The sequence below is a fragment of the Vipera berus genome (assembly GCF_964194415.1).
Source record: "Vipera berus genome assembly, chromosome: 2".
In the NCBI taxonomy this organism is placed as follows: domain Eukaryota; kingdom Metazoa; phylum Chordata; class Lepidosauria; order Squamata; family Viperidae; genus Vipera; species Vipera berus.
The window spans coordinates 221096299-221110070 of record NC_138203.1 but is presented as its reverse complement, the minus strand read 5'-3'; the positions used below and the strand labels follow the sequence as shown (position 1 = coordinate 221110070).

At 41.5% G+C, this 13772-nt stretch overlaps 1 protein-coding gene across 4 annotated transcripts in view; it reads left to right on the top strand.

The window, feature by feature from the left end:
* DCAF1 (DDB1 and CUL4 associated factor 1) overlaps positions 1-13772 on the top strand; it is a 68178-nt gene that overhangs the window by 29225 nt on the left and 25181 nt on the right. For 3 of the 4 annotated variants that reach the window (XR_014025654.1, XM_081321499.1, XM_081321500.1), the window contains exons 6-15: positions 666-803; positions 1288-1761; positions 2302-2403; positions 4835-4993; positions 6177-6353; positions 9009-9218; positions 9841-10010; positions 10291-10415; positions 11248-12499; positions 12820-13018. Coding sequence is in view for 3 of the 4 variants with exons in the window: in XM_081321499.1 (XP_081177625.1) it covers positions 666-803; positions 1288-1761; positions 2302-2403; positions 4835-4993; positions 6177-6353; positions 9009-9218; positions 9841-10010; positions 10291-10415; positions 11248-12499; positions 12820-13018 (3006 nt within the window). In the remaining variant the exon portion in view is untranslated. Of the gene's footprint in view, positions 1-665; positions 870-1287; positions 1762-2301; positions 2404-4834; positions 4994-6176; positions 6354-9008; positions 9219-9840; positions 10011-10290; positions 10416-11247; positions 12500-12819; positions 13019-13772 lie in introns of those variants that run through there. The other variant, XM_081321501.1, reaches the window with a different exon arrangement.

Below are 13772 nucleotides of genomic sequence, written 5' to 3'. Positions count from 1 at the left end.
TTTTCGTTAGTTATAGAAGAGCTGCAGTTGGGCACAATGCGCTAAGCTTTCCTTTTTTATTTGTTTGTTTTCGTGAGGAGACGAACAGGTAGGAATAAATGGATTATAGTGGTTTACCATACTGACCATCCACATTGCAGCTGATACTATGACCAAGAATTTTTGGCTTTACCTGGCATCTGAATGCATTGAGTGTATCTTCTGTGTGATCTGTAAATTTCCATGACCACACAGTCCCCAATACAGTTTGCAGTAGGTAGTCAGAATAGAACTATTTTTGCACTGAGTTTCTGAATTATATGCCAACATGCAGAAGAATTGTATGTGCTTTAAAAACTCCAGTACGCTGCCAGACTCTTCTTCATGGTTGACAGCAGCAATTTTGATGAAAAATTATGTTGCTGTCCAGTTTAACAAATGCCTTTTTTAGTAGGAAGTTTTACTCCAAAAAAATTTAAAGGAAACTACAGCTTAAAAAATCATTCTGAATATGCATTCATTACTTTAAATGTTGATCATATCAATAACTTCATTTGCTTTTTCAATCTGAAAAGTGATTATGGAGCTTATATGTGAGTAGGTTATATTAATAATAATAAAGTTGGAAGGGGCCTGAAGAATTTAACTTGCCTAAATACTCCTCTCTTATCTCCCCTTTATTCTAGGAAGGCATTGTTGAGAATCTCTTCAAGTGGGCACGAGAAGCTGATCAGCCTTTAAGGACATTTGCAACTGGATTGCTTGGAGGTGCCATGGAGAATCAAGATATTGCTGCCAACTATAGAGATGAGAATTCCCAACTGGTAAACAGGAAATATCCATAACATATTGTAGACAAGTATTGGACAGTGTGATTGGAGCAGAAAGCCGTAAGCTTTTTATTTCGCCCCTGAAGCCTTCTCACAATGATTGTAAAAAAAAACCTGTAGTAATATTTCATATTAGTGTTCTACAGCAAATTTTAGAAATGTCCTTCTTTGTAAGTGGATTCATATATCGGTATGTTTGGTTTTGCAAGAGAATTTTTCCCCGACTCCAGTTTCCTGTTCTCCTTCACAGTATTAGAATATTAATAAGGGACCTTAAGTTTGCAAAGCTTGTGTATTTAAAAATTTTAACACTTGAAATTAACACCAGGTTTTGGTGTTTTTGTTTTGCTACTCCTGTTATGTTTCCTTTTGGGAAGGTGAACGGCATAATCATAATGGGTTTGAGTTTCTTTGGGCAAACTGATTTCAGTATAGTAGAACTATGTTAAAATGACGCATGTTCAACTCTTTATGAAAGGTGGCATTTGTCCTTCAACGTTTACGAGAGCTGCAAGTCATTGAAATGAATACAAAACATGAAAATAAGCGTCCTAGTCCTCGAAAAGTGCCATCCGACCCCTTGCTGCCTCTCGATGAAGAAGCTGTGGACATGGATTATGGGGAGATGGCTGTGGATGGTGAGCAGGAGGAAGTGACAGGGGACATGGAGATTTCATTTAACCTTGACTCAAATCACAAGACAAGTAGTCGGGTAAATTCTGCTACAAAAAAATCAGGGAAGCAACACGAAAAAGAGAATTTCCGGAAAGCAAAACAAAAACTCGGCTTCTCTTCTGAATCAGAAAGGATGTTTGTTGAACTGTCTAACAGCAGCTGGTCTGAGATGTCTCCTTGGGTGATTGGCACAAATTATAACCTCTGTCCCTTGACCCCTGCCATAGAGCAAAGACTGATCCTGCAGTATCTGACTCCTTTAGGGGAGTATCAAGAGGTAGGTTTAAAAAAGCAGAAGGAAACATGATAATTGCATTTCCTTTAGGAAGAAATTAAACTTTATAATGGAGAATCATAATCGGTTCAGGGTGCATTCTTACCCAGAGGTATTCTGCAAGGAGCAAAGATAATCTTTGGAGCTGTTCTTCCAGTTAACTGTGCTTTGTTATGTGCTTGCCTTAGGACAGGATGTTACTGTATAGATCATATCCCTTTATTATAAAGAAAAATACCCATATTATGCAGACCCCTTAATTATAAAGAAAAATAGATCATATTATAAATAATGCATGTGTTGAAAAGAAATACTGAAGTAATCTAACAGAACAGCATTCTTGCTTTTTTTCTCCCCCTCGCTACATATTTTAATCTAAAAATATATGAGAGGAAATGGTTAGATGCGTAGTAAGTGTCATTCTCAAGATTATGCAGCAGAAATCTTGGTCAACCATACATTGTATCTGGCTGCTTCTAAATTTAGGAGAAAGAAAATATTTAAGGTTTTCATTTTAAACTGTTTCGTACATTTCCCCAACAGTTGCTGCCTATCTTCATGCAACTTGGATCAAGAGAGTTGATGATGTTCTATATTGACTTGAAACGGACCAATGACGTGCTGCTTACTTTTGAAGCCCTAAAGGTAAAAATGATAGCACTACAACCTGTTTGTTCACAGAGGAGGCATTGCGGCTCAATATCTGTAATCCAGTTGGCTTTTTATTCTAACCAAGTTTTCCCATTGCTGAGTGGATGGAAGATTATGGGTGTTGGAAGTTCAGCCTATCTGAAAGGGGCCAGTCTGGAAGAAGTTGGCCTCGTATCAAGAAAATACAACTGGTACAGAAGGAGCATCAGCTCTGAATACTTACTTTTTTTCTTTAAGGCTTTGAAATATTTACCCCTTGTTTCTGCTCTTTACAAGATATATATTTGAAGGTTGGTACAGTGCTCCAGATTAAAGACAAAAGGTGTTTTAGTGATGTCAAGGCTTACATATAAATGTTGAAATATTGATCAGAGTGAAAAGCTGGATGTTCCGAACCTCCACTCTCAGAACCTGCCTTGATGCTTTCACCTGCTCCTGCCTTGTGGTATGGCTTGAGGGTGCCAGGAGTGTCTTCTAGGCAGGGCTTTTTCACCCATTGTACCACTTTTAGCATATGGCAACATCCGAGTACCACCAGTTGCCTAGCAAGGTGTCAAAACCTTGATGGCCAAAAACAGAAAAAAGTGATGAAGTACAGGTAGTCCTTGACTTACAACAGTTTGCTTAGTGACTGCTTGAAGTTACAATGGTACTGAAAAAAGTGCTCCCCAAGCCACAGCCGAGCAAGACACCTGCCTGCCTGCCGGGGGGGCACTCTTCCTCCTGTCCGAGGTTTTCATTGTTGTGAGCATTTCTGTTGAGGATTGGCAGCTGGGGTGGGGTGGGGGGTGTTTGGTTTTTATTCCCCCCGTCTGCTGGGTGGTTGCAGCAGGTTTTGGTCACTTCACATGACCCTGGGACACTGGGACCGTCATAAATATGAATCAATTGCCAAGCATCAATGTAAATCACAAGACCCTGGAGATGCTGCAACATTCCAGCTGATCGGCGCTTCTTCTGGGCTCAGCAGAAGCGCTGGGATCAGTGCCGAGCTCCAGCTGGAGCCTGGCGCTGATCCTGGTGCTTCCGCTGAGCCCTGACAGCCCCGAAGAAGCGCTGATCCTGGCGCTTCCGCTGAGGCCTGACAGTCCTGCAGCTCCAGCCATGGCTCGCTCAGGCTTGTGCAGTGCTGCCACGGGTTCAGCTCATTCCCCTCCCCCACTACCACTTTTCTAGGATGGTTGCGTACCACCTGCCAGGTGCCAGTGTACCAAAGGTGGTACCCGTACCACTGGTTGAAAAGCCCTGTTCTAGGGAATATCTTACTTGGGATCTACCCCATAATCCCTGTGTGGTGAGGGAGAAATGTTCTTTCACTCTATACTGCATTTCACCTAAAGATTGCTACTTCCTTGCTGTGCTGTACAGTTACATGGTATCTAGAAGATTTGGCTTTTCTTTTCCCCTTAATATAAATCCATCTCACAGAATATCGCTAAGAAAGCAGCTTGCAAATTAATTTAAAGAGAAAGTGTTAAACTGAATGTCCCTGATCTGCAACAGATCATGAGTCTTCTATTCAAAATACGGGTAGTCCTCAGTTTACGATCACAACTGAGCCCAAAATTTCTGTTGTTAAGGGAGACATTTGTTAACTGAGTTTTGCCCCATTTTACAACCTTTCTTGCCACAGTTGTTAAGTGAATCACTGCAGTTGATAAGTTAGTAACCCGGTTATGAAGTGGTATCTGACTTCCCCATTGACTTTGCTTGTCAAAAGGTTGCAAAAGGTGACCTAGGGACACAGCAGTGGTCGTAAGTATGAACCAGTTGCCAAGCATCTGAATTTTGATCACATGATCACGGGGATGCTGCAAATGTAACTGAAAAATGGTCATAAGTCACTTCAGTTATTATGTGTTATAATTTTGAACAGTCATTAAATGAACTGTTGTAAGTCGAGGACTTCCTGTATTACAACTCACAATGAGAGAGTTATTACAGATGCAAGATTCTGAAGAAAAAACATATTCATGCGCATAGATACTGATCCTAAAACTGAAAGCCCTTGCTGGGATTCTTGTGTTACTACTGATTCCAGTTCAGTCCATCTTGCTGAAGAGATTTTGTGAGATTTGTGTTTGGAAAAAGCATTTTCAATTCTGGTAGTTACCAGAAGATTGACATACATTGACACTCCAAATAAATTTGCATATTTAAATATGGACAGTTATGTAATATTATATATTAGTGTTTGGAGACAGAACATTGCCTATTTAAACTTAGAAAAGCATTTGAATTGGAACCTGTTCTTATTTAAATGACAGTTTTTCTTAAAAGATCAATGGAGGGAAATCTCATTCTTCTCAATTTTTCACAGGACACAAGAAAGTATATTTCATCTGTAGTGGAAAGCTTTGCCAGGTTGATTATAATTAGCCCACTTGCCTTATAATTAACAGTGATTTTATGCATTCGTCTGCAGTATTTAGCATCTCTGCTGCTCCACAACAAGTTTGCCACCGAGTTTGTTGCCCACGGAGGAGTACAGAAGCTACTGGAGATTCCTCGCCCTTCTATGGCAGCCACAGGTGTCTCCATGTGTTTATACTATTTGTCTTACAATCAGGATGCCATGGAAAGGGTAAGAGCACATCCTGCCACCGGCGGCTGTACACTTTGAAAAGGGTTTGCATATTCCAAGTGGGGACTAGAATATTCCAGCTATCCTCGCCTTTTGGGAATTCCAGCATAAATATTTTGACTACATTTGTGTGATAGCTTATAACAGGGGTGTCAAACTCAATTTCATTGAGGGCCACATCAGCATTGCGATTGCCCTCAGGGGGCTGGGTGGGCGTGGCCTGGGTGAGCGTGGCCTGGGTGAGCGTGGCCTACTGGGTGGGCGTGGCTAAAGTGCGTATGGCCTACTGGGTGGGCGTGGCCAGCTCTACATCGTTCGCATCAAGGGTGCCTATGGGGGCCTGGGCAGGAATGGGACAGATCTGAGGGTCTCTGGCAGGAGGAGGGTCTCTGGGCCAGGGCCAAGGCAGTGGGGGCCGTTCCCTCACTGTTTCCAGGATGGCTTCGCGGGCCACATGAAACCACTTTGCGGGCTGGATCCGGCCCCCGGGCCTTGTGTTAGACATGTCTGGCTTATAACAGGGCAACGGTTACTAGTAAGCTGCTGAAGTTGAGAACCGATCATCAATAAAATATATATCTTTATTGAAAAGTGAGTTCTCTTGCTTGCAGACTCTGTCCGGATAATTTCAGCAGGGGAGACACATTATACATTTCTTAATTTGGCTTGACAGTGTATGTGCCAGTCTCTCTGTTCACACTACCTGAAGACAACAATAGTTAAGGCACACACTTACTCATGTAATAACATGTGGATTTTATTCAACTCTCATTTCAGCAAGATATATCCACTAGTTCTACAGAAAGAATTGCACAACTTTTAATATTTTTAATCACAATTCTGTGGTGTGTTGCTTTGGTTTTGATTGTCGGTTTCAACTACTTATATTCCAAGCATACATACCCTGTATTCATGTTAACCACTTATTTATTTTTTGTAGTATGTTTTTATTGGGATTTGGATGCATTCTGCATTTATATCTTGAATGTTCATTTTTTTCAAGGACTTTTGTTCAATTCAAGAGCTGCAAAATATTTTGAGCTGTATGTCATCTTTGTAATTAAAATTGAACAATGAATGCTATCCCTTTCGTCACAGCAGTTGCTGGAGGATTTGTCTACATTTTGTTCCCATTACTAAAAATACAAACTATCACAGTGGTGTGTTTTTTTTTGTTCTGTAGGTATGCATGCATCCCCACGTACTCTCAGATGTTGTGAACTACACCTTGTGGTTGATGGAATGCTCTCATGCATCAGGCTGCTGCCATGCCACCATGTTCTTTTCTATTTGTTTCTCATTCCGTGCAGTTTTAGAGCTCTTTGATAGGCATGATGGCTTACGGCGCCTAGTTAATTTGGTAAGTCTTTAAAAAGTTGTATTTGCTTTTCTTAAGTACTTCATCAGAACCGCTGCCTTTCTTTTTTGGGTGGTGAAGTTGAGTGTCATTCTGGGACTAGCCTTTCAGCTTGGATCTGCTTTGTGTTAAGCAGAAACTTAAGGTTAGCTGTAGTTTCTGAGGGTCTTGATTGAGGCTCTAAGACAGGGGTCAGCAACCTGAAACAGTGAAAGAGCCACTCGGAACCGGTTCCCTCAAAAAAGGAAAAACTGGGAGCCGCAAAAAATGTGTGCGCATGTGCGTACATGTGCGCATGCACAGAACAGAGTTTGACTGAAGAGTGGAGCCAAGGCGAGATATGCACCTACCCTGCATATTTGAATTGATTGGTTGAACTTTTTTAGTCCCACCTTTTTTTTTTTGGACTGCACATGACAGAGGACTGGGAGCCGCAGGAGACGGTTGAAAGAGCCGCATGCGGCTCCGGAGCCGCGGGTTGCAGACCTGTGCTCTAAGAGCTCCTTTCAAAAGTTGCCACCGGCGCGCAGCACTTTCGGACGTGCAGGAACAGTCCGCTTCCTGCCGTCTGTTTCTTTCTTTTTGGGAGGACCCTGTAAAGGGTCAAAAATCGCCCTGGAGGGGCAATTACCAAGAGGAGGACTTCCCTGTGATCGTGGAAGGGCGGCAGCCCTCCGCTTGAATCCAGGACAATCTCCTTTGGCCTGAAGAAGAAGAGACCGGCCATAAAGATGGCCGATCACTAAGCCGCTCCCTGCTGAAAGCCAAAAGCACTACTGGAAACAACTCTTTTGGAGGTGGATAATCCTTGATTCTTATTAAAATAGCCTCCTTGTAAGATTTAGCTGCAAACAATAACGAAATGGATGAATATATCCCACCACTTGACTATAAACTGATACTGGATGTGATTTTGGCAATGACAGAGCAAATAAAAGCCAAACTGCAAGAAAAATCTGACAACTCAAAGCCACCAAATCAAATTCTGACTTTAAATGAGGAAAAGATAACCCAAAACCAAATAGAAGAAGTGGAAACTAACACTAAAATAGGAGATTTCAAAGAACAACAAAAGCAACCTACAGAAAACCTTAAAGTCCAAATTTTAATGGCAACTACAAAACTTACAACTCAAAAAGCAACAGCACCTGAAGAAAGCAATATTAAGAGTGAAGACACTAAAGGCCTCCAAATACACTATATTGAGAATTCAACTAATCAAATGACAACCATAACACCAGCTACTACTTTCTACCTAACTCAGATAGAATTGGAAGAACAAAAAGACTTGACTGATCTAATGACAACTATATTTCATCAATCATCAAAAACTGAACTGTCAAAGCAAAACTACAATGACTACAAAGGGGATATTTTCCTTGCAAAATGGACATTTGGATATGTTCCTGGATTCAAATAAGGGGTATAGGAAGAAAGGAAGATACATTTGAGAATTTAAAGATGCCAAGAGGGAAGCCTGATTGGCACAAAAGGAAGGCAAGAGTTAGATTTAAAAAACTGAACTTGTTTCTTTTTTGGGATTCCTAAAGATAAGAGTATAAAAATACTTTTCAGTGGATTAAGGGGAATCTCTAAAAAATATAACTGATTCTGCATTTAGCTTTTAGATCTGTAAGGGAAAACAAAAGTAAGCTCTTAGAATATAATTCTGAACTATACTATAGAATTTGGAATGAAATATCAAAAGATAGTGTTTTAACAATTGATGTACAGTTAAGATGACTTATATAATATATTAGTTGTTACTTTTGAACTATATTATAGAATCTAGAATTTTATATATAAAAGTATTTTAATAATTGTTGAACGGTTAAGATAAAAATATACTTCTAACAATTGGTGATTTGTTAAGATGAAAACTAGACTTTAATGGTAAAACGTAAGAATGTTTTGTAACGAACAATGTAAGTTTTGTAGACAAGAGAATTATTCTTTATTGAAATAGGGAATTGTGGGTTACCCAAAAATTAAGCTTTCTTTTGTATGCTATAGGCTCTTTTAGAATATTCTATTGCAATTAGTTTTAAAACAGGATATTGATATGTATTAGTGAAAATATATTGAAAATTTTGTTAATTGACTAGGTTACAACTAGAAGTGTATTAACTTGACTATTTTGACTATGTGATAATTAAGGGAACCAGAGAGGGAATGCCTCTTGATGTAACCTGAACTATTTACAACTTGTTATTTGTTATTTTGACTACCCAACCACCATATTGCTTCACAAATACATGTATATGTAAATAGTAAAACATCAATAAAACGTGTATCTATATAAAAAAGTTGCCACCAAACAAGAATAACCAATATGCTGAAATCTCAATTTAGCCACCCTGTTCTAAAAGGCAAATGTGTCTTTCTGTCCCAAAACAACTTACACATATTCCATTTAGATACTTTGTGTAAAACTTTGTAGAGTGAATGTTGAGTGCATGCCTGCAAATGAGCACCTCGTGGTTTTAGAAGGATTCCTTTTTGTAAGGTTGGTTGTATGAAAATTTAAACAAAACAATCAGCAAGCTAAGAACCAGGAGGGATGTGTGTGACTAAATGAACTTGCTAAGCAATTAAAATAATGAATCTTTAGATATTAGAAGTAAAACTGCAGTAAGCCTTTTTTCCCCCTCATTTTAGATTAGCACTCTTGATATCTTAAATTTGCAAACCCAAGGTGCACTGCTAAGTGACGATGAGATCTTTGCTAGCCGTCAGACTGGAAAACATACTTGCATGGCCATGCGCAGGTATTTTGAGGCACATCTTGCCATCAAAGTAGAGCAAGTGAAGCAGTCACTTCAACGCACAGAAGGTGGAATTCTGGTCCATCCACAGCCTCCATATAAGGTAGGCAGTACATTGCTGGAAATAATAAACTTCTAGCTCTTGCCTTTTCAAGAGAACAATAATAGATATCAAAAAGTGTTTCAACTACATCTAATACAACAGCTGTATCTCTTCTGGGAATACAAAGTCCTTGCTGTGATTGTGTTTGGCATCTCATAGACCAATTTAGGGCATATTCTTTCTGGGGCTGCAATTTAACTGTACCATTTTTCAGCTTGCTGTGGGGCTCCAGTTCAAATGCATAGAATCCTCATCCTCTTTTAGAATATTATCTGTAGAATCTGATCGAATATTTCCATTGATGGTTCCGTTACACCAAATTTTCCTTTGCAAAAGACCACTAAATCTACATTCCTTACAATCTCCCAACAAAGACTTTTTAATATTGAATGGTTTTGGATTTGCAGTTTAAAATAATGGATTAGGTCATTGGATTTTTAAATATATGCTGTTGTTTTTATTGTGTGCCTTTATAAATTTTAGATGTTGTATTTAGTTTTTGAATATCGGCATGGTTTCCTTAGTGAAAAGGTAGATTGGATTTAAAAAGAACCCCTATTTTATAAAGTGTTTGTTTTAATTTTTCTAGGTAGGTGCTTAGAATGTTTGCTTCTACTTGCAGGCTTGTTCCTATACTCATGAACAGATTGTGGAAATGATGGAGTTTTTAATAGAATATGGACCAGGTCAGCTCTATTGGGATCCAGCCGAGGTGTTTCTCAAGCTGTGTTGTGTACAGCTCATGCTTCAACTTATTTCAATAGCATGCAATTGGAAGACTTACTATGCAAGGTGAGAGAACAACAGGACATGAAACACCTTGTAATTTACTATTGGGATGGAGCTGGCAGTTGTTCCAGGACGACTAGCCTCTATGATTCATATATATTTATTAATATTAAATACAGTTTGTTTGTACTCCACCAACTTCTGAGTTACCCGTAAAATTAATAAAAACAGATGCACTTTCTTGCTTTGGAAAAGGGCTATCCTGTGAATTTATTCAGCTCGCTTTTCCTTTAACATGTTTCACAATGCTTTGAGTTATACGTATTTCATTTTTGTTTACCAGAAACGACACAGTGCGTTATGCATTGGATGTTTTGGCCATCCTCACTGTGGTTCCAAAAATTCAGTTACAGTTAGCTGAGGCAGTGGATACCGTGGATGAGGGAGGAACATCTATTTCTATTGTGGGTATGTGAAACCTGATCTCTTCGGGTGCTTCCTAGGAATCCTTGTACACGATGAAAACTTTTAAATTCTGAGCAAATGAACTGTAACAAAGGATCATCTTGACCGTGTGGCTCAGTTAGTACAAACTCTTTCTTTCTTTCTTTTTTTTAAACTGAACTGGATGGTTTCAACTGTCTGAACAGATGAACTGGGGGGGGGGAGGGAGACATTTGTAGGATGCTGCTGCTTTTGTCAAAATGATTAAAACAGTATTGCACTGTATGCTTCACTTCTTCTGTACATGTGTGACAACATGTATGAAGCACATTAAAAAAGAGTAGGATTTGTATTATACCACACTGTTTTTGTCAGTCTGCCCCCTGCCTCCCACTAAGGTCTATAGAGAGATTTGAAAGGGGAAGCTAGAAGCAAAGGTGTCAGGTTTATTGTTGACTCTCTCACACACGCACCAGCTTCAGAGTTTTCACTTTCAATTATTTGCTCAAATTGTGCACTCCTAATCCTTATTGTGAGAGAACCTAGCGCCATATCGTTAAGTATTATCTGAAAGAATGAGATGTTCAAGTTTTTGACTGCCCTGTTACTAACTCTTTATTTCGTGGCAATGGGTTCTGTTGGGATTCAGGTGAGAAAAGTAAGGTTAGATCTGTATTGTGTATTGCTCAGCATTTTCACTGGATAAACTCAGATTTGTGCCCCATTACAAGAGTCAAAAGATACATTTCTCCTATAATGTAGAAACCGAGCCATCCTTTTCTTACACTAATATGTGATACATTTTACTTGCTAATGTTTCACTTCTTGTTGTTTTTTTTCTTTTCCTTTTTGCCAGGTATCAGCATCATCTTGGGGCTTGCCGAGGGGGAATTCTTTATTCATGATGCAGAAATCCAGAAATCTGCCCTTCAGATCATCATTAACTGTGTCTGTGGTCCAGACAATCGCATCTCCAGCATTGGCAAATTTATCTCTGGCACTCCTCGTCGCGTGCTCCCCCAAACACCCAGGAGTAGCGAGCATACTTTGGCCAAGATGTGGAACGTGGTGCAGTCGAACAATGGCATCAAAGTACTATTATCGTTGCTCTCTGTCAAAATGCCCATTACAGATGCAGACCAGATCCGAGCATTGGCCTGCAAAGCCCTGGTTGGGCTGTCACGGAGTAGTACAGTCCGGCAGATCATCAGCAAGCTGCCCCTGTTCAGCAGTTGTCAGATCCAGCAGTTAATGAAGGAGCCCGTGCTGCAGGATAAGCGCAGCGAGCACGTCAAGTTTTGCAAATACGCTGCGGAGCTGATAGAGCGTGTCTCAGGAAAGCCCTTGTTGATTGGGACTGATGTCTCTTTGGCCCGGCTGCAGAAGGCAGATGTGGTGGCTCAGTCAAGGATTTCGTTTCCTGAGAAGGAGCTGCTCCTCCTCATCAGGAACCATCTCATCTCTAAAGGGCTAGGAGAAACGGCTACCATCCTTACAAAGGAGGCAGATCTGCCCATGACAGCAGCTTCTCATTCTTCTGCCTTCACCCCAGTTCCTGCCGCTTCATCTCCTGTATCTCTGCCTCGTACCCCTCGCATAGCAAATGGCATCGCAGCCCGGTTGACTAACCATCCTTCTGTTGCTTCCTCCGTTCACCCTCAGCCGAGGCCAGCTGGCTGCCAGGGCCCGCTTGCGCTGCCGGGCCCATCTCATGCCACCAACGCCCCGGTGATTGGCAGGATTAGCTTTGTCCGAGAGAGACCGTCTCCCTGCAATGGCAGGAAAATCCGAGTGCTTCGGCAAAAATCAGACCATGGCGCCTACAGTCAGAGCCCAGCCATCAAAAAACAGCTGGACAGACACCTTCCTTCCCCTCCCACCCTGGACAGCATAATCACAGAGTACCTTAGGGAGCAGCATGCACGCTGCAAAAACCCTGTAGCTACTTGCCCCCCGTTTTCTCTTTTTACACCCCACCAGTGTCCTGAGCCAAAACAGAGGCGCCAAGCGCCAACTAACTTTACCTCGCGGCTGACCCGCAGGGCAGCCTTCCCAAAGTATGGCGGGGTAGATGGTGGATGCTTTGATAGACACCTTATATTTGGCAGGTAAGGAAGATGGTTCTTTATTCCTACGATTTTTTTGGGCCATGCCATTTAGAAAGTGGATTTGGGTGCCACACCGTGGCTTGGACAAAACCGATTGCCTCGGGACCACAAGGAAGACTTTGCTATATCACCTCTATGGCACTTCTGAGCCATTTACAAGATCCTTCTTCCTTTAACGAAGAAAGCTGAAGCCCTGTCTTTTCTCCTAGCAGACTAAGAGGCAGCTGCCCAACTTGAGTTGCGTTTGGCCATTGCTCCTGTATCTCCTTTTCCCTTCCTGAAAATTAAACTTCTTACTTAGTTGCTCTTTCATATCCCAGGTTCCGTCCAATTTCCGTGTTCCGGGAAGCGAATGAAGACGAAAGCGGCTTTACGTGTTGTGCATTTTCTGCACGGGAGCGGTTCCTGATGTTGGGCACCTGCACAGGGCACCTAAAACTCTACAATGTCTTTAGCGGGCAGGAGGAGGCCAGCTACAAGTGCCACAACTCTGCTATCACACACCTTGAGCCATCCAGGGTAAGGAAAAGGCTGAGAACATTCAGGTCAGGTGCGCTTTAATAATAGCGTTCTCTCTTTGGTAAGGATTGGGAGATTAGGCAAAAACTCTGGGTGGGAATGAGGAAAGACGACAAGATTGGCTGTTGATAGCACAAGAGATTGGATGTTACGGCCTGATTTTATTTTATTTTATTGACCTAGCTGGAATTGTTTAGTAATGGTTTAAAATATAGGTAGTCCTTGACTTATGATCACAATGGAACCTGGAATCTCGGTTGCTTAAGTGAAGGGATCGTTAAGCAAAATGTTACGTGACTGATTTCGGGTATTAAGTGATTGTGCGGGTTGTTTAGCAATCCCAGACCCAAGTAGGGAGCGCAAAGTGCCTTGGGGTGGGGGGGGGAAGGAGAGATCCTGGTGGGCTCCGTTCAAAAGCTGCAGATTCTCCCTGCTGAAATCCAAGCGGGATTTTCAGTTCCTGAGGGGAGAGACACGCCCGACACGCACCAGGCTTCTCAGGGCCTCCTCCACCTACCCTCCTCGGTGCTCCTTCTCTTACTACGCTGCATCTCGGTTCTCTGCTTGGAGTTCCTCCTCATCTCTGGGGACCCGCTGGAAGAGCTGCCTGCTTGCTGAAGAACGTCTTTCGTGTTGAATTTCTGGGGAAGCCGGCAGGGAAGATTGGAAATGGCAATCACATAGTTGCAGGGTGCATGGCGACCAGTTATAAGTGTGAACAGGTGGCAAGCCCCCAGATCATGATCATGTGGCC